The sequence below is a fragment of the Palaemon carinicauda genome, chromosome 3 (genome assembly GCF_036898095.1).
Source record: "Palaemon carinicauda isolate YSFRI2023 chromosome 3, ASM3689809v2, whole genome shotgun sequence".
Taxonomy (NCBI): domain Eukaryota; kingdom Metazoa; phylum Arthropoda; class Malacostraca; order Decapoda; family Palaemonidae; genus Palaemon; species Palaemon carinicauda.
In genome coordinates, this window is record NC_090727.1 from 129,760,982 (window position 1) to 129,779,150 (window position 18,169).

The 18,169-nt window shown below is 43.7% G+C and overlaps 1 protein-coding gene across 1 annotated transcript in view; it reads left to right on the top strand.

Moving 5' to 3' along the window:
- The window catches only part of LOC137637882 (uncharacterized), a 71,030-nt gene that overhangs the window by 30,245 nt on the left and 22,616 nt on the right, over window positions 1–18,169 (top strand). Inside the window, exons 3-4 of the mRNA XM_068369991.1 lie at window positions 3,187–3,336; window positions 10,905–11,054. Coding sequence (XP_068226092.1) covers window positions 3,187–3,336; window positions 10,905–11,054 — 300 coding nt within the window. The remainder of the gene's footprint in view (window positions 1–3,186; window positions 3,337–10,904; window positions 11,055–18,169) is intronic.

Sequence of the window (18,169 nt, forward strand, 5' to 3'; positions counted from 1 at the left end):
TCTGTTAATTGATCTATAGAAGAGTAGGAAGACGTTTCTCTTGAGGATAGTTTTCTGTTAATTGATCTATAGAAGAGTAGGAAGACGTTTCTCTTGAGGATAGTTTTCTGTTAATTGATTTATAGAAGAGTAGGAAGACGTTTCTCTTGAGGATAGTTTTCTGTTAATTGATTTATAGAAGAGTAGGAAGACGTTTCTCTTGAGGATAGTTTTCTGTTAATTGATTTATAGAAGAGTAGGAAGACGTTTCTCTTGAGGATAGTTTTCTGTTAATTGATTTACTGTATAGAAGAGTAGGAAGACGTTTCTCTTGAGGATAGTTTTCTGTTAATTGATTTATAGAAGAGTAGGAAGACGTTTCTCTTGAGGATAGTTTTCTGTTAATTGATTTATAGAAGAGTAGGAAGACGTTTCTCTTGAGGATAGTTTTCTGTTAATTGATTTATAGAAGAGTAGGAAGACGTTTCTCTTGAGGATAGTTTTCTGTTAATTGATTTATAGAAGAGTAGGAAGACGTTTCTCTTGAGGATAGTTTTCTGTTAATTGATCTATAGAAGAGTAGGAAGACGTTTCTCTTGAGGATAGTTTTCTGTTAATTGATCTATAGAAGAGTAGGAAGACGTTTCTCTTGAGGATAGTTTTCTGTTAATTGATCTATAGAAGAGTAGGAAGACGTTTCTCTTGAGGATAGTTTTCTGTTAATTGATTTATAGAAGAGTAGGAAGACGTTTCTCTTGAGGATAGTTTTCTGTTAATTGATCTATAGAAGAGTAGGAAGACGTTTCTCTTGAGGATAGTTTTCTGTTAATTGATTTATAGAAGAGTAGGAAGACGTTTCTCTTGAGGATAGTTTTCTGGTAATTGATTTGTAGAAGAGTAGGAAGACGTTTCTCTTGAGGATAGTTTTCTGTTAATTGATCTATAGAAGAGTAGGAAGACGTTTCTCTTGAGGATAGTTTTCTGTTAATTGATCTATAGAAGAGTAGGAAGACGTTTCTCTTGAGGATAGTTTTCTGTTAATTGATCTATAGAAGAGTAGGAAGACGTTTCTCTTGAGGATAGTTTTCTGTTAATTGATCTATAGAAGAGTAGGAAGACGTTTCTCTTGAGGATAGTTTTCTGTTAATTGATCTATAGAAGAGTAGGAAGACGTTTCTCTTGAGGATAGTTTTCTGTTAATTGATCTATAGAAGAGTAGGAAGACGTTTCTCTTGAGGATAGTTTTCTGGTAATTGATTTGTAGAAGAGTAGGAAGACGTTTCTCTTGAGGATAGTTTTCTGTTAATTGATTTATAGAAGAGTAGGAAGACGAGACAAACCGATAATATCAATGAAAGAAAAAGTTGGCGATTGGTTAGGCTGATCTGCCTGAAGTATTAAGAATTACTGTAGAGATGTTTGGGGTACCGTAATCCGATGGAACCCCTTTGCATCATACAGTGTTGGAGGCATTTGTTGGTTAGTGTAGTCTCGGTACAGATCAAGAGCAGTTGAATGAGGGGAAAAGTTGGTCAACTCAGTTGCTCTTTTGATTTATCAGCATCAAATTTGTTCTCCTTCTACCTTGTGTTTACATACAAACAGTGAAATGAGAATGTACGTGGTGTTAGGAAATGATCTGACCAACTGAGTACTTTTGTAGTAATAGGTAATACTCTGTTTATCAGTGTTTGATGTTAGCTTTGATTTCCAGTTTAATGTACAAGGATTATAAGATTCATGACCAGTTGTATGATTTTATGTTGGAAGGTTGGTAGCGTCGCGGATCTCTATTATAGAGGTCCCGAGTTCGGTCCCCGCCTGGGATGCGAATACTGTGAGACCTTCTACCGGGGGGTACTCCCAGGGTAGGCGCCTGGGGGGGGAGGTTAGAGGGGACTAGTGATAGTCCCTGCTGGCTAATGGTCGCCCGAGGAGGACGATGTAAATCGTCTCTGTGGAGACCTAAAACCCGCAACTTTAACTTTTAACTTTAACATGTTTATGATTTATTGAAAGACTAATGGTAGACCACAGAGCCCAGCACATGATTTGGTATTTAACCCTTTTACCCCCGGGGTATTTGGAAATTTCCAACCCTACCCCAGGGGGTTATTTTTTTCCCAGCACATTTTGCAGTATATTTTTTTTAAATTGCTCTAACAGCCTTAATTTTTGTCATAGAGAGGTCAGGTTGGTCTCATTCTCTTTGAAAATGCCTGAATTTTCTCAAAAAATTATCAAAAAATATGAAAAACAAATTTTTAACACATTTTTTTGCAAGGACGTACCGGTACGTCCATGGGAGTAAAGGGATGGCTTTTGTGAAACGTACCAGTACGTCCTTTGGGGGTAAAAGGGTTAAGTGTATTCTGCTTTATTGTCTTTAAATGCTCTCTCAATTTGAAATGTTTGTCAAGTAACACAGAATTAGTTTCTTACATGATTGAGAAACTCATTCTCTAATTAAGTAACATTGCTCTTATGTAAATACAAGCCATTGTATTTTCTTTTTATTTAGGGCTACAGTTCCATAATTGTAAGAACAAATTATCTTGAAATTTTGATAACCACAAGTCCCTTACATACAAATGTTCAAAGAGAGGAACCTTTGTGGCAATAAAGGTTTTAATGCAGGAGTTCTTGATACTGTTTATAAATGTAAGCTAACATATAAATGTTAGCAAGATCAGCTGACTGAATGTACTGTATTGGTGAGAAGGGGGGTTTAAATTTAAGAACTTCATGGCTAAGCTAGTCTTGGTGAATTTGAAGAATTTTTCAGCTTGAAATCTTTACAATTTTTGTACTTCGGAACTTTTTAATTTTTCTACAAGTGAACTTTTCAACTTTATACTACTTGAGAGCCTTTTAACTTTGAAACTTTTCTGAAAACTTTTCAACTTGAGAACCCACACTTGGAACACATCTCTTACTGATTTTTTTTCTTTCTTTCTTTTGCGAATCCAGGTTAACACACAGTATCGTCTTTTATTTAAGGGAATGAAAATATTTTGTTTGTGTAAATCTAAGTAAAATACAAATTATATGTAAATATTGGGAGGTAGGAGATGATGAATGGAGAGGTATTGAGGTAAAATCTCAAGATAGAGACGACTGGCGAAATCTAACCGAGGCCCTTTGCGTCAATAGGCGTAGGAGGTGATGATGATTGATATACAGTAATGAACTATGTTTTCTTTTCAGGACTCCCAAGAAATCAAAGAGAATAACACTGGGACCAAGAAAAAGACCTTTGGTAACCTTGAAAAGCAGCACAATCAGATGCAGGGAGTGGCTAACCTTAAACTCAACAATCAAAAGCCTGGGAAGCAAAATATCCCTCAAGGAGTAATGGTAGGTGTGATGAGTCGTGGTCAAGGTATATCATCGTTATTTTCCCATGATAAAATCTGTATGAAATCTTGATATCTTTTTAAGAAAATAATTGAAACGCCTTCAAGCATTTTGTGGATTGCTATGTTGACAAAGGGAACGAAACGAGCAAAACTTCACAGACAGTTCTTATTATTATCAGGTTATTGCTTAATCTCTTATCCTTTTTATCTCCTCCCACTTTGGTGTCCAACTTCAAGTTACTGTAACTCCAATTTTAAATATTTAACTTAGCCGGTGGATATATATGTAGCTTACGTGTCCGACGGTCGACAGATTCCAAAAATTCGCGAGCGATCGCCATGATGGTTGCGGGGTGTGAACACCAGCTCCAACTGTCGGCCAGATACCGCATATATTTCCCCAGGAATTCAGTTCTTCTCTGTCGGTTGTAATGACAACATTGGTTCCGCTCGCGCTTAACCTCAAAGTTTTCAACTGATTGGTGACGTACTTGTTCATGGTTTTATTGCTTTCGCTGTGTTGGTTCATCTTCGATAAAACTCTTGAATTACTTTTTTGATTATTGGTTGCTGAACTTGGCTTTATTTTTGGACTTTCTTTGAAATTTTCACAATGGCTGACCCTTCTCCTGTCTATCGTAAATGTTCTAAAGACTGTAATAAACGCCTTCCTAAAGCCTCCATCGATCCTCATTCTATTTGTATTAATTGCCGGGGTAAACCTTGTCAATTAGGGGATCGATGTGAGGAATGTATTGTTTTGTCTGAATTCGAGTGGTTGGAGTATGATAAATATACTCAACTCGAAAGAGATAGGGTTAGAAGAAGCTCTTCTAGATCTCAAGAATTTTCCTCTTCCCATGCCCCTGAACCTGTTCCTCTCCCTGTAGTGGTAGTTTCAGAACCCCCTATTGGCACTAATGAACCTTCTATGAGAGATATGTTAATGGCTATTCAGGCGTTGGGTGAGAAGGTCGAATCGCTGGCCTCGGACAGGAATCAACTTATGTCCGACGTAAAGATTTTGAAGGGTGAAAGTGATAAAGTGAAAAGTGCAACAAATGTGTTTAGTGTTTTGCCGGAGGATTCGTCTGTTCGTGCTTGTCGCTTACCTAGTCCGAGACCTCTTTCAGGCTCCCCTACCCCTGGGAGAAGGAATGTCGTAGGACCTAAGGGAGCGAGAGGCTTTAACCAACGAACAGACGTTCCCTCAAAGGTATCAGATGTTGCTCATCAAGCACGTCCTTACCATAAGACAGGAGAGACGAAGTTCTCCTCGTCATCCGATGACTCGTTTCTTAAAAGGTCTTGGCGTAAGGTTTCGAGACCGTTGAAGCGCAAGTTAGTCCCTTCAGGACAGGTTCAACGTCCTGGCTGTTGTCATTGGGACAGCCCCGACCGTATTCGGTCATCGGAGGATAACTCTCCTATTAAGCGCAAACGTGACATTAAGTTTGAGAGTCCCGTTCATTGCGATGACGTGCTTGCACAGACGTTACCGACTTCACGATCTGTTTCGATTTCTGTTGACCCTAAGTTAAGCGTTTTGCAAGATATGCAGTTAAAACTTTCTTCCTTAATGGAAGTTTACGATCATGTTCCTGTGCGTAAGGATCCTTTACTTGCGGTTCGTCACGGTACTGGCAAACGTGATTCAGGTCTTCAACCTCCTAAGCGAGATTTGTCTCGTCGCTCTGACGTTATCCCTAATGTCAGCTTTGCGGTTAAACGTGATTCAGAACGTATTTCCCGACAGTCACGTCAGTCCCGAGACTTTGAACTTCAGTTACCGCAGTCATAACGTGACGTTGAGCTGCAGTCGCCGCGGCCCCGACGTGACGTTCAGCGGCCGACTCCGTTGACCCGACGTGACGTCGAACGTCAGTCTCCGCAGTCTCATTTTGACATGGAACAACAGTCGCCTCTGTCCCTTCGTGATGATGAACGTCAGTCACGTCAATCTTGTTGTGTGATGGAACATCAGTCTTTGCAGTCTCGACGTGACGTCGTCCCCTCGACTTTAACTGCGGCTCATTTACAAGTTGATGTATCCTGTCAGGCTTTACCGTCTCGCCATTCTGATTTTTCTCTGTCTCGCAAGACTTTACCTTTGTCAGATGATGTGCCTTCTGAAGAAGAAGTTGATGATCCCCTTTCAGCTAATATTCCTTTGGGGATTCAGTCAGAAGAGGAGCAGCCTAGGGGTGTCCAACAATCCCTTGACTTTAAAAAGATTATGAATATCTTTAGGGATATTTTTCCTGATCATTTTGTAACTGCTGCTCCACGTTCGCCGCCGTCTGAATTTACTCTAGGCATGGCTTTTTCGACTCCTTCGTTTACGAAATTGGTTCTCTCCCGCTCTTCTAAGAGAGCCATGCGATTACTGGGAGACTGGTTGGAAACCAGAAGAAGTTTAGGAAAGTTTTCCTTTGCCTTTCCCCCTTTTAAATTGGCCTCTCGCTCGAGCGTCTGGTATGACACAGGAGAAGTTCTCGGCTTGGGAGTTCCTGCCTCTGCCCAGGGAGACTTCTCAAGCCTAGTAGACTCTTCTCGTCGTCTAGCCATGAGGCGCTCGAAGATTTTCTGGTCATCCTCAGAACTGGATCATCTCCTTAAAGGAGTTTTTCGTGCGTTCGAAGTATTTAATTTTTTGGATTGGTCCCTGGGAGCCTTAAGTAAGAAGGTCCCTCCATCGGACAATGATATTGCTGTTCAAATAATGTCATGCATGGACAAGGCCATAAGGGATGGCTCCAATGAACTAGCGGCTACGTTCACAGCAGGAGTTCTTAAGAAAAGAGAAGCATTGTGTTCTTTTCTTTCTGTAGGGGTTACCCCTTGTCAGAAGTCAGAACTTCTTTTTGCTCCCTTATCAGCTACTCTGTTCCCTTAACATCTTATTAAAGATATCGCATCATCTCTTGCTCTAAAGGACACGCACGATTTGGTGGCCAAGACTGCGCGCAAGGTTTTACCTTCTTATGCCAACAAACCCAAGTTTGACACGCCAGCTGCAAGATTTATTCCTCCATTTCGTGGCAGAGCCCCCAGCAGGGGAAACTCTCGTCCGGATAACAAACGAGGTAAGAAAAGAGGATCCAGATCCTCACGTGGCAGTCTGACTGCCCACGGCTTCAGACAGTGGTAGGGGCCAGATTGACGAACTTCTGGCAGGCCTGGGAGAAGAGGGGTGCAGACCGGGAGTCAGTTATGTTACTGAAGGAGGGTTACAAAATACCTTTTGTACAAAGACCTCCGCTAGTAAATTTTCCGATAGACCTCTCTCCCAGGTGTCGAGAGGAGACGAAGAGACAGGCTTTGCGACATCAAGTATCTCTGTTGTTGGAAAAGGGGGCGGTGGTGAAAGTCTCGGACCTTCAATCCCCAGGCTTTTACAACCGTCTCTTCCTGGTTCCGAAGAACACAGGAGGGTGGAGGCCAGTGCTAGATGTAAGTGCTCTCAATGTGTTTATTGTAAAGACAAAATTCACAATGGAGACCACCAAATCTGTTTTAGCAGCGGTAAGAGAAGGCGACCGGATGGTTTCTCTCGACCTGCAGGATGCATACTTCCACATTCCGATTCACCCAAACTCTCAACATTATCTGAGGTTTGTGTACAGTACAGGAAAGTAGTGTATCAGTTCCGAGCACTGTGCTTCGGCCTCAGCCCTGCTCCTCTTATTTTTACAAGGCTCATGCGAAATGTAGCAAGTTTTCTACATTTGTCAAGGATCAAAGCCTCCCTTTATTTGGACGACTGGTTACTCAGGGCGTCGTCCCTTCATCGCTGTCTGGAGGACCTCAAATGGACGTTGGACCTGACCAAAGAGTTAGGTCTCCTAGTGAACGTAGAAAAGTCGCAACTGACTCCATCCCAGACAATTCTTTATTTGGGGATGGAGATACAGAGTCGAGTTTTTCGGGCTTTTCCGTCTCACACAAGAATGGAGCAAGCTCTGCTCAAAGTCTGTCACTTGCAAGAGAAAAGCAGTTGATCTGTGAGAGTTTGGATGAGCCTCGTGGGAACGCTTTCATCGCTGGAGCAGTTCATCTCTCTGGGGAGACTCAACCTTCGCCCTCTCCAGTTTCACCTAAACCACCATTGGAACAAGGAGAAGGGCTTAGAGACGATCTCTATTCCGATCTCCAACTCTAGTCAAGACATGTCTAGCTTGGTGGGACAGCAACATCAGACTTCGAGAAGGTCTTTCTCTTGCGATGAAGAATCCAAACCATGTGTTGTTTTCAGACGCATCGAATTTGGGTTGGGGAGCGACACTGGACAATCTGGAATGCTCGGGTCTTTGGTCCCCAGACCAAAACTGTCTTCACATAAACTGCAAAGAACTTTTGGCAGTCCGTCTAGCTTTATTATTATTATTATTATTATATGCTAAGCTACAACCCTAGTTGGAAAAGCAGGATGCTATAGGCCCAGGGGCCCCAACAGGGAAAATAGCCCAGTGAGGAAAGGAAATAAGGAAATAAGGAAAAATAGAACATTTTAGGAATAGTAACAATATTAAAATAAATATTTCCTATTTAAAATATAAAAACTTTAACAGAACAAGAGGAAGAGAAACTAGACAGAAAAGTGTGCCCAAGTGTACCCTCAAGCAGGGAGTTTCGAGAGTCTGGTTCGGAACAAAGTGGTGGAGGTGAATGCAGACAATACCACGGCCTTGGCATACATCTCGAAACAAGGAGGCACTCACTCCCACTCCCTTTTCGTCACCGCAAGGGACCTTCTCACTTGGTCAAAAGCTCGAAACATCTCTCTTTTGACGAGATTCGTGCAAGGAGAGATGAATATCTTAGCGGACTGCCTCAGCAGAAGAGGACAAGTTATCTCCACGGAGTGGACGTTACACAAGGATGTGTGCGAGAAACTATGGGTGACATGGGGTCAACCCACCATAGATTTCTTTGCGACTTCTCTGACAAAGAGGCTCCCGACTTACTGCTCTCCAGTTCCAGATCCAGAGGCGGCCCACAGAGACGCTTTCCTGCAGGACTGGTCTCACCTAGACATCTATGCCTTCCCACCGTTCAAGATCCTAAACAAGGTGCTTCAGAAGTTCGCCTCTCACGAAGGGACCAGGTTGACGTTGGTTGCTCCCCTCTGGCCTTCGAGAGAATAGTTCACAGAGGTACTTCTATGGCTGGTAGACATCCCAAGAAGTTTACCGTTACGGATGGATCTCCTGCGTCAGTCTCATGTAAAAAGATTTCCTCAAAGCCTCCCCACGCTTCGTCTAACTGCCTTCAGACTATCGAAACACTCTCTAGAGCTCGAGGGTTTTCGAAGGAGGCAGCTAGAGCGATCGCGAGGGCTAGAAGATCCTCTACCATCAGGATCTATCAATCTAAATAGGAGGTATTTAGAGACTGGTGCAAGTCCTCCTCTATTTCCTCTTCCAGTACCACTGTAGCGCAGATTGCAGACTTTTTACTTTATCTTAGAAATGGTCGCTCCCTTTCTGCATCTACCATTAAAGGCTACAGAAGCATGTTAGCTTCAGTTTTTAGGCATAGAAATTTGGATCTGTCTAATAACAAAGATCTTCAAGACCTTCTCAAGTCTTTCGAGACTTTCAAGGAGCGTCAGATTTCTACTCCTGCTTGGAACTTGGACGTGGTCTTTCAGTTCCTTATGTCATACAGGTTTGAACCGTTGAATTCAGCCTCACTTAAGGATCTTACACTCAAAACTCTTTTTTTTTTAGTGAGCTTGGCTTCTGCAAAAAGAGTTAGTGAGATACATGCTTTAAGCAAGAATATCGGCTTCTCCGCTAATAAAGCAGTATGCTCGCTTCAGCTTGGGTTTTTAGCCAAAAATGAACTACCATCTTGTCCATGGCCTAAATCGTTTGAACTTCCCAGTCTATCTGAAATTGTTGGGAATGAAGTTGAAAGAGTTCTGTGCCCAGTTAGAGCTCTAAAATTTTATTTAAATAGAACCAAACCGCTGCGAGGTAATTCAGAGGCTTTATGGTGTTCAGTTATAAAGCCCTCTTTACCCATGTCGAAGAATGCGTTGTCTTATTTTATTAGACTTTTGATTAGAGAGGTTCACTCTCATTTAAGTGAGAATGATCTAAATTTGCTTAAAGTTAAGACTCATGAAGTTAGAGCGGTAGCAACTTCAGTAGCGTTCAAACAAAATAGATCCCTTAGAAGCATTATGGACGCAACCTTTTGGAGGAGCAAATCTGTGTTCGCTTCATATTATTTGAAAGATGTCCAGACTCTTTATGAGGACTACTACACGTTAGGACCATTCGTAGCAGCGAGTGCAGTAGTGGGTGAAGGTTCTACCACTACATTCCCTTAATCCCAATATCCTTTTATCTTCTCTTGAAATTTTTAATCTTATTTTGGGTTGTATGTGGAGACTAAGAAGTCTTCCGCAATCTTTTGATTTGGCGGGTGGTCAAAATATTATTTCTTGAGAGCGCCCAGATTAAGGGTATTGATGAGGTCCTGTTGTAGGGGTGTTCACCCTGAATATAACAGCTCCTGGAAGTCTTTCAGCACCCTGAGTGGAACGCTGGGCTTCGTAAGGATAGCGGACTAATGAGGCAGAGTAATCATCAGAGTCAGCTTCCTTATCAGGTACCTATACTTAAGTTTGTTTTTTGAATAATTGTCAAAAACTCTTGAGCGTATATTCCTTTAATGTTTTAATACTGGTCTCTACCCTCCACTATGGGTGTGAATCAGCTACATATATATCCACCGGCTAAGTTAAATATTTAAAAATGATATTTTCAATTTAAAATAAATTTTTGAATATACTTACTCGGTGGATATATATAATTAAAGGCCCCCCCCCTTCCTCCCTGATAGAGACCCTACGGACTGAGAAGAACTGAATTCCTGGGGAAATATATGCGGTATCTGGCCGACAGTCGGCACTGGTGTTCACACCCCGCAACCATCATGGCGATCGCTCGCGAGTTTTTGGAATCTGTCCACCATCGGAGACGTAAGCTACATATATATCCACCGGGTAAGTATATTCAAAAATTTATTTTAAATTGAAAATATAATTTTTCACCGCTCATTTAAGAATAAATCGTTTTGTACATACATAGTGTATCAGAATTAAGATGTAACATTTGCTTCACAGAATTTTGCAAAGTATGTTCTTGCGCAAATACAAACCTTCCATTGTTTATAAGGGTACAGTATTACTTTCGGTGTAGCTGAAAGACGGGCCATGATAATTCTTAGTGAGAGATAACTACTCCATCCGCAAGTTAGCGGATGGGGTAGACTGGCTACCCTGCTCACTCACACCTCTGAAAACTTTTCAACTTGAGAACCCACACTTGGAACACATCTCTTACTATGTATGGAACTTACTGGTTTATTTTTTTTATTTTTCCTTTTGAGAGTCTAGGTTAACTCACAGTATCGTTGTTTAATTAAGGGAATGAAAATAATATTTGGTTTGTATAAATCTAAGTAAAATACAAATCATATGTAAATATTGGGACGTAGGAGGTGATGATGATGATCATTGATATGCAGTAATGAATTATGTTTTCTTTTTAGGACTTTCAAGAAGTCAAAGAGAATAACACCGGGACCAAGAAAAAAACCTTTGGTAACCTTGAAAAGCAGTACAATCAGATGCAGGAAGTGGCTAACCTTAAACTCAACAATCAAAAGCCTGGGAAGCAAAATATCCCTCGAGGAGTAATGGTAGGTGTGATGAGGTTTTGGTCAAGGTATATCATCGTCATTTTCACAAGATAAAATCTTTATGAAATCTTGATATCTATTTACAAAATACTTAAAAGGCCTTCAAGCATTTTGTGGATTACTATGTCGACAAAAGGAACGAAACGAGCAAAACTTCACCGACTTCTTTTATTGTCATGTTATTGCTTAATCTCTTTTCCTTTTTATTTCTTCTTACTTTGCTCTCCGACTTCAAGTTACTGTAACTCCAATTTTCACCGCTCATTTAAGAATAAATCGTTTTGTACATACATAGTGTATCAGAATTAAGATGTAACTTTTGTTTCACATAATTATGTGAAGTTTGTTCTGGCGTAAATTCAAACCCTCCGCTATTTATAAGGGTATTACTTTTGGCGTAGCTGAAAGATGAGCCATGATAATTTTAGTAAGTAACAACTACCCCATCCGTTAGTTAGCGGGTGGGGGTGGGGTAGACTGGCTACCCCGCTCACTCACCCCTCTCGTCTGAGTAACCACTTTAATTTATGGCTCGGTAGAGGATGGACATGCTGCCTTTCTCTCCCGCAAATACTTGCCTTGATTATTAAACTCTTAATTCTTTTTATTCTATTCTTTTTTTTAAATATTTAACTTAGCCGGTGAATATATAATAGCTGCTGCTCCAGCGGCTCGACAGAAAAACACACAAAAACTCGCGAGCGATCGCTATGAAGGTTGCGGGTGTGCCCACCAGCGCCAACTATCGTCCAGATACCACACATGCATGTAAACAAGCCTCAATTCTTCTCTGTCGACCTTGACGACAAGACGTATCAATACTCGCTGTATAACCTGGAGTTTTCTCAACATATTTGGTGAAGTACTTCATTTTGGTTTGAGCTTTCGCAGTGCAGGTGTTTTTCCTCAACTTAAACTCTTGAACTCTTTATTGGACAGATTTAATTGTTGATGACTTGGATTGTTTTTTGGACTTTCTTTGACTAATTCAAAATGGCTGACGCTTCACAAGCCCCTAGATTTCGTAAGTGTAATGCTAGGGATTGCAATAGGCGTCTTCCAAAGGCCTCTCTCGACCCACATACTGTGTGTTCTAATTGTCGGGGTAAAACCTGTCAATTAGGAGATCGGTGTGAGGAATGCGTGGGCCTTTCGGAATTCGATTGGCTCGAATACGACAAGTATTCTCGTAAGCTAGAGAGAGATAGGGTAAGGAGGAGTTCCTCTAGATCAGTAGATTTTTCCTCTCCACATGCCCCTGAACCTAATCCTTCCCCTGTAGTGGTTGTGCCTGAACCCCCTACTGGCACTCAGGAACCATCGATGCGAGACATGTTACGTGCCATTCATGCCTTGGGTGAAAGAGTTGAATCGTTAGCAACAGATCGTAATCAACTCATGGCTGACGTTAAAGAGCTAGTGTCAGAGTGCCACAGCGGAAAATCGTGGGAAAGTGATTAGTGCGCAAAGTGTTGTGAACAGTGTTGCGACCGAGGGTTCGTCTGTTCGTGCCTGTCGTTCGCCTAGTCCGAGACCTCTTGCAAGCTCCCAAGCCCAGGGGAGAAGTAATGTTGTACGACTTATGGGTTCGAGAGGCCTTGATCAGCGAACAGACGTTCCCTCTATGGTAACAGGCGTGTCTCACCAAGATCGCCCCTACCATAAGACGAGAGAGACCATTTTCTCCTCGTCATCCGAAGGCTTTTGGCATAAGAAACCGTGGAGCAAGGTTTCTAGGCCCCTTAAGCGAAAGTCGGTCCCTTCAGGACAGGTCCAGCATCCTGGCTGTAGCCATTGGGACAGCTCTGACCCTTTGCAGTCATCGGAAAACTGCTCGCCGCCCAAGCAGCAACATTACACAGGCTCAGAGAGTCTTGGTGTAGGCAAGGTTGTGCCGTCTCAGACGTTAACCCCGTCTTTTACCGCACCCATTCCCGTTGATCCTAAATGGGTTGTGCTGCAAGACATGCAGATTAAGCTCGCCTCCCTTATGGAAGACTATTCTGCCGATAAGGTTCACGATGATCCTCGCCGCTTAACTCATCGAGATCCTGGCCTTCAGCCGCCAAAACGAGCCTTTGCTCGTCCTGTTGACGTTGGCGTAGCTAAGTCACGTCAGTCACGCTTTGTAGAGCCTCACTCGATGCAGTCACGTGTTGACTTTCAGCCGCATATGGACATTCAGCCACTTCTTAATGCTCTTGTTGACGTTCAGGACGTTCGCCAACCAGCGGAGTTGACTTGTTTTGACGCTGAGCGTCAACCACCGCAGTCTAGAGTTGTTTTGACTGCTCAGTCTAGGCAGTCAAAACAGTCTCGAGTTGACGTCGAGCGTCCTCCCGCTCCTGTTGTTGTTGACAGTTCACAGGCTGTTAAGCAGTTACATGACGTAGCGTCCTGGACTGCTAATAATGCACCAGTGCGTGTGGACTCTGCGTGTCAAGCATTGCCAACCCCTTTGCTTGTTACTCAGCAGTTGTCGGATGAGGATCCTTCAGATGAGGACGTTGCTGACCCTCATCATGATGATCATCCTTCGGATGTAGACAAACCTAGAACGGTTCCTCCATCAATGGACTTTAAGAAAGTCATGTTAATTTTCAAGGAGCTTTTTCCCGATCACTTCGTCACTGTTGCTCCTCGTTCGCCACCGTCTGAGTTTGCTCTAGGCTTACCTGCTAACATGCCAGCCTTTACAAAGCTAGTGCTCTCTCGCTCTTCCAAGAGAGCTTTACGACTTTTAGGCGACTGGTTGGACACCAGGAGGAGTTTGGGGAAGACGGCCTTTGCCTTCCCTCCGTCAAAGCTCTCGTCTAGATCGAGCGTCTGGTATGCCACGGGAGAAGTTCTCGGCTTGGGAGTCCCTGCCTCTGCCCAGGGTGACTTCTCAAGCCTCGTAGACTCTCCCCGCCGCCTAGCCATGAGACGCTCGAAGATTAGTTGGTCCTCCTCGGACCTTGACCATCTGCTGAAAGGCGTATACAGAGCCTTTGAAGTTTTCAACTTCCTTGACTGGTCTTTGGGAGCCTTAAGTAGGAAAATCTCATCGGCGGATAGAGATGTCTCCGTACTTATTATGTCCTGTATGGATAAAGCCATCCGCGATGGTTCCAATGAGCTCGCCTCCTCTTTTACGTCGGGAGTCTTAAAGAAGCGAGAGTCCCTTTGCTCTTTTCTTTCGGCAGGAGTTACTCCCTGTCAGAGATCAGAACTGCTCTTTGCTCCCTTATCAAAGTTTTTGTTCCCGCAACAATTGGTTAAGGACATAGCTTCTTCACTCGTGCAGAAGGACACCCATGACTTGGTGGCGTCCTCTGCTCGCAAAGGGACTCCTTCTACATCCTTTTCTGCTAGACCCAGGATCGACACTCCGGCGTCCAGATTTATTCCGCCCTTTCGTGGCAGAGCTCCCAGCAGGGGAAGTACTCGTGCCGAGGGAAAGAGAGGAAAGAAGAGAGGAGCCAAGTCCTCACGTGGCAGAGTCTGACTGCCCACAGCCTCAGACAGCAGTAGGAGCCAGATTGAAGAGCTTCTGGCAGGCCTGGGAGAAGAGGGGCGCAGACCAACAGTCTGTTCGGTTGCTCAGAGAGGGGTACAAAATTCCATTTGTACGCAAACCTCCTCTAGCGACTTCCCCCATCGACCTCTCTCCCAGGTACCGAGAGGAGTCAAAGAGACAAGCCCTAAACCTAGAAGTGTCTCTATTGCTAGAGAAGGGAGCGGTGGTGAAAGTCTCGGACCTTCAATCACCGGGGTTTTACAACCGTCTCTTCCTAGTCCCGAAGAAGACAGGAGGTTGGAGACCGGTGCTAGACGTCAGTGCGCTCAACGTCTTTGTTACGAAAACAAAGTTCACCATGGAGACCACGAAATCAGTCTTAGCAGCGGTCAGAAAGGGAGACTGGATGGTCTCTCTCGACCTAAGAGACGCGTACTTCCACATCCCTATACACCCAGATTCCCAACCGTTTCTGAGGTTTGTTTTCAAAAATGTGGTATACCAGTTTCGGGCCCTGTGCTTTGGCCTAAGTCCTGCTCCTCTCGTGTTTACGAGGCTTATGAGGAATGTAGAAAAATTCCTCCATTTATCGGGAATCCGAGCCTCCCTGTACTTGGACGACTGGCTTCTCAGAGCCTCGTCCAGAGCCTCATCCAGTCATCGCTGTCTGCAGGATCTTCATTGGACATTGGATCTGACCAAGGAATTGGGACTTTTGGTCAACCTAGAAAAGTCCCAGCTGATTCCATCCCAAACTATACTGTATTTAGGGATGGAGATTCGCAGTCCAGTTTTTCGGGATTTTCCGTCTGCCACCCGAATAGAGCAAGCCCTGCTCAAAGTCCAACTAATGTTGAAGAGAGAACAGTGCTCAGTCAGGAATTGGATGAGTCTAGTAGGAACTCTATCATCCCTGGAGCAGTTTGTCTCGCTAGGAAGGCTACACCTTCGACCTCTCCAGTTCCATCTAGCCTTTCACTGGAAGAAGGACAAGACGTTAGAGACGGTCTCAATCCCGGTCTCCAAACCAGTAAAGGCATGCCTGAATTGGTGGAACGACAATATCAGTCTGAGAGAGGGACTTTCCCTAGCAGTTCAGAACCCAAACCACGTACTATTCTCAGACGCGTCTGATTTGGGTTGGGGTGCGACCCTGGACGGTCGGGAATGCTCAGGTCTGTGGACCTCAAGTCAGAGGAGCATGCACATCAACGGCAAGGAGCTTTTGGCAGTCCACTTGGCCTTGATGAAATTCGAGAGTCTCCTTCGAAACAAAGTGGTAGAGATCAACTCCGACAATACCACAGCCTTGGCGTACATCTCCAAGCAAGGAGGCACCCACTCCCTCACGCTGTACGAGATCGCAAGGGACCTGCTCATTTGGTCAAGAGATCGAGGCATCTCCCTGTTAACGAGGTTTATCCAGGGCGACTTGAACGTCTTAGCAGACTGCCTCAGTCGGAGGGGTCAGGTAATTCCTACGGAATGGACCCTCCACAAGGACGTGTGCAAGAGTCTTTGGGCGACTTGGGGTCAACCCACCATAGACCTCTTTGCAACCTCGATGACCAAGAGACTTCCAATCTATTGCTCTCCAGTCCCAGACCCAGCAGCAATACACATAGACGCATTTCTCCTAGATTGGTCTTTTCTGGACTTATATGCATTCCCACCATTCAAGATTGTCAACAAGGTACTGCAGAAGTTCGCCTCTCACGAAGGGACAAGGTTGACGTTGGTTGCTCCCCTCTGGCCCGCGAGAGAGTGGTTCACCGAGGTACTTCGATGGCTGGTAGACTTTCCAAGAAGTCTTCCTCTAAGGGTAGATCTGTTATGTCAGCCCCACGTAAAGAATGTACACCAAAACCTCCCCGCTCTTCGTCTGACTGCCTTCAGACTATCGAAAGACTCTCAAGAGCTCGAGGCTTTTCGAAGGAGGCAGCCAGTGCGATTGCAAGAGCGAGGAGAGCTTCTACCATTAGAGTATACCAGTCGAAGTGGGAAGTCTTTCGAGACTGGTGCAAGTCAGCATCTGTGTCCTCGTCCAGTACCTCTGTAGCCCAAATCGCTGATTTTCTCTTACATCTGAGAAAGGTTCGCTCCCTTTCAGCTCCCACGATCAAGGGCTACAGGAGCATGTTGGCTTCGGTCTTTCGGCATAGAGGCTTAGATCTTTCCAACAATAAAGACCTCCAAGATCTCCTTAAGTCTTTTGAGACCTCTAAGGAACGTCGTTTGGCAACTCCTGGATGGAACTTAGACGTGGTCCTAAGGTTCCTCATGTCAGACAGGTTTAAGCCATTACATTCAGCCTCCCTGAAGGATCTCACTCTCAAGACACTTTTCCTAGTGTGCTTGGCTTCGGCTAAAAGAGTCAGTGAACTTCATGCCTTCAGTAAGAACATCGGCTTTTCTACAGAAAAAGCCACTTGTTCTCTTCAACTTGGTTTCCTGGCCAAAAATGAACTGCCTTCTCGTCCTTGGCCTAAATCTTTTGATATTCCTTGCTTATCAGAGATCGTAGGCAACGAACTGGAAAGAGTATTATGTCCTGTTAGAGCTCTTAAGTTCTATTTAGCTCGTACTAAGTCATTACGAGGTAAATCTGAGGCATTATGGTGCTCAGTTAAGAAACCATCATTGCCTCTGTCAAAGAATGCTTTGTCATATTTTATCAGATTTTTAATACGAGAAGCTCATTCTCACTTGAATGAGAAAGACCGATGTTTGCTTAAGGTTAAGACGCACAAAGTTAGAGCTATAGCAACCTCCGTGGCCTTCAAGAAAAATAGATCTCTGCAAAGTATCATGGACGCGACTTTTTGGAGAAGCAAGTCAGTGTTCGCGTCATTTTACTTAAAAGATGTCCAGACTCTTTACGAGGAAAGCTACACACTGAGTCCATTCGTTGCAGCGAGTGCAGTAGTGGGTGAGGGTTCTACCACTACACTTCCCTAATTCCAATATCCTTTTTAATCTGTCTCTTGAAATGTTTTTAATATTGTTTTTTGGGGTGTACGGAAGGCTAAGAAGCCTTTCGCATCCTGGTTGATTTGGCGGGTGGTCAAAGTTATTTCTTGAGAGCGCCCAGATTAGGGGTTTGATGAGGTCCTATTTGTATGGGTTGCAGCCCTTGATACTTCAGCTCCTGGGAGTCTTTCAGCATCCTAAGAGGATCGCTGGGCTTCGTGAGGAAGACAGACTTACAAGGCAGAGTAATCGTCTAAGTCAACTTCCTTACCAGGTACCTATATATTTGGGTTTTGTTATATTGATAACTGTCAAAAACTCTAAGCATATACGCTGTAAACTTTATTAACTCTGGTCTCTACCCACTGCCTTGGGTGTGAATCAGCTATTATATATTCACCGGCTAAGTTAAATATTTAAAAATGATATTTTAATTATAAAATAAATTTTTGAATATACTTACCCGGTGAATATATAAATTAAAGGCCCTCCCTTCCTCCCCAATAGAGACGCAGCGGGACGAGAAGAATTGAGGCTTGTTTACATGCATGTGTGGTATCTGGCCGGTAGTTGGCGCTGGTGGGCACACCCGCAACCTTCATAGCGATCGCTCGCGAGTTTTTGTGTGTTTTTCTGTCGAGCCGCT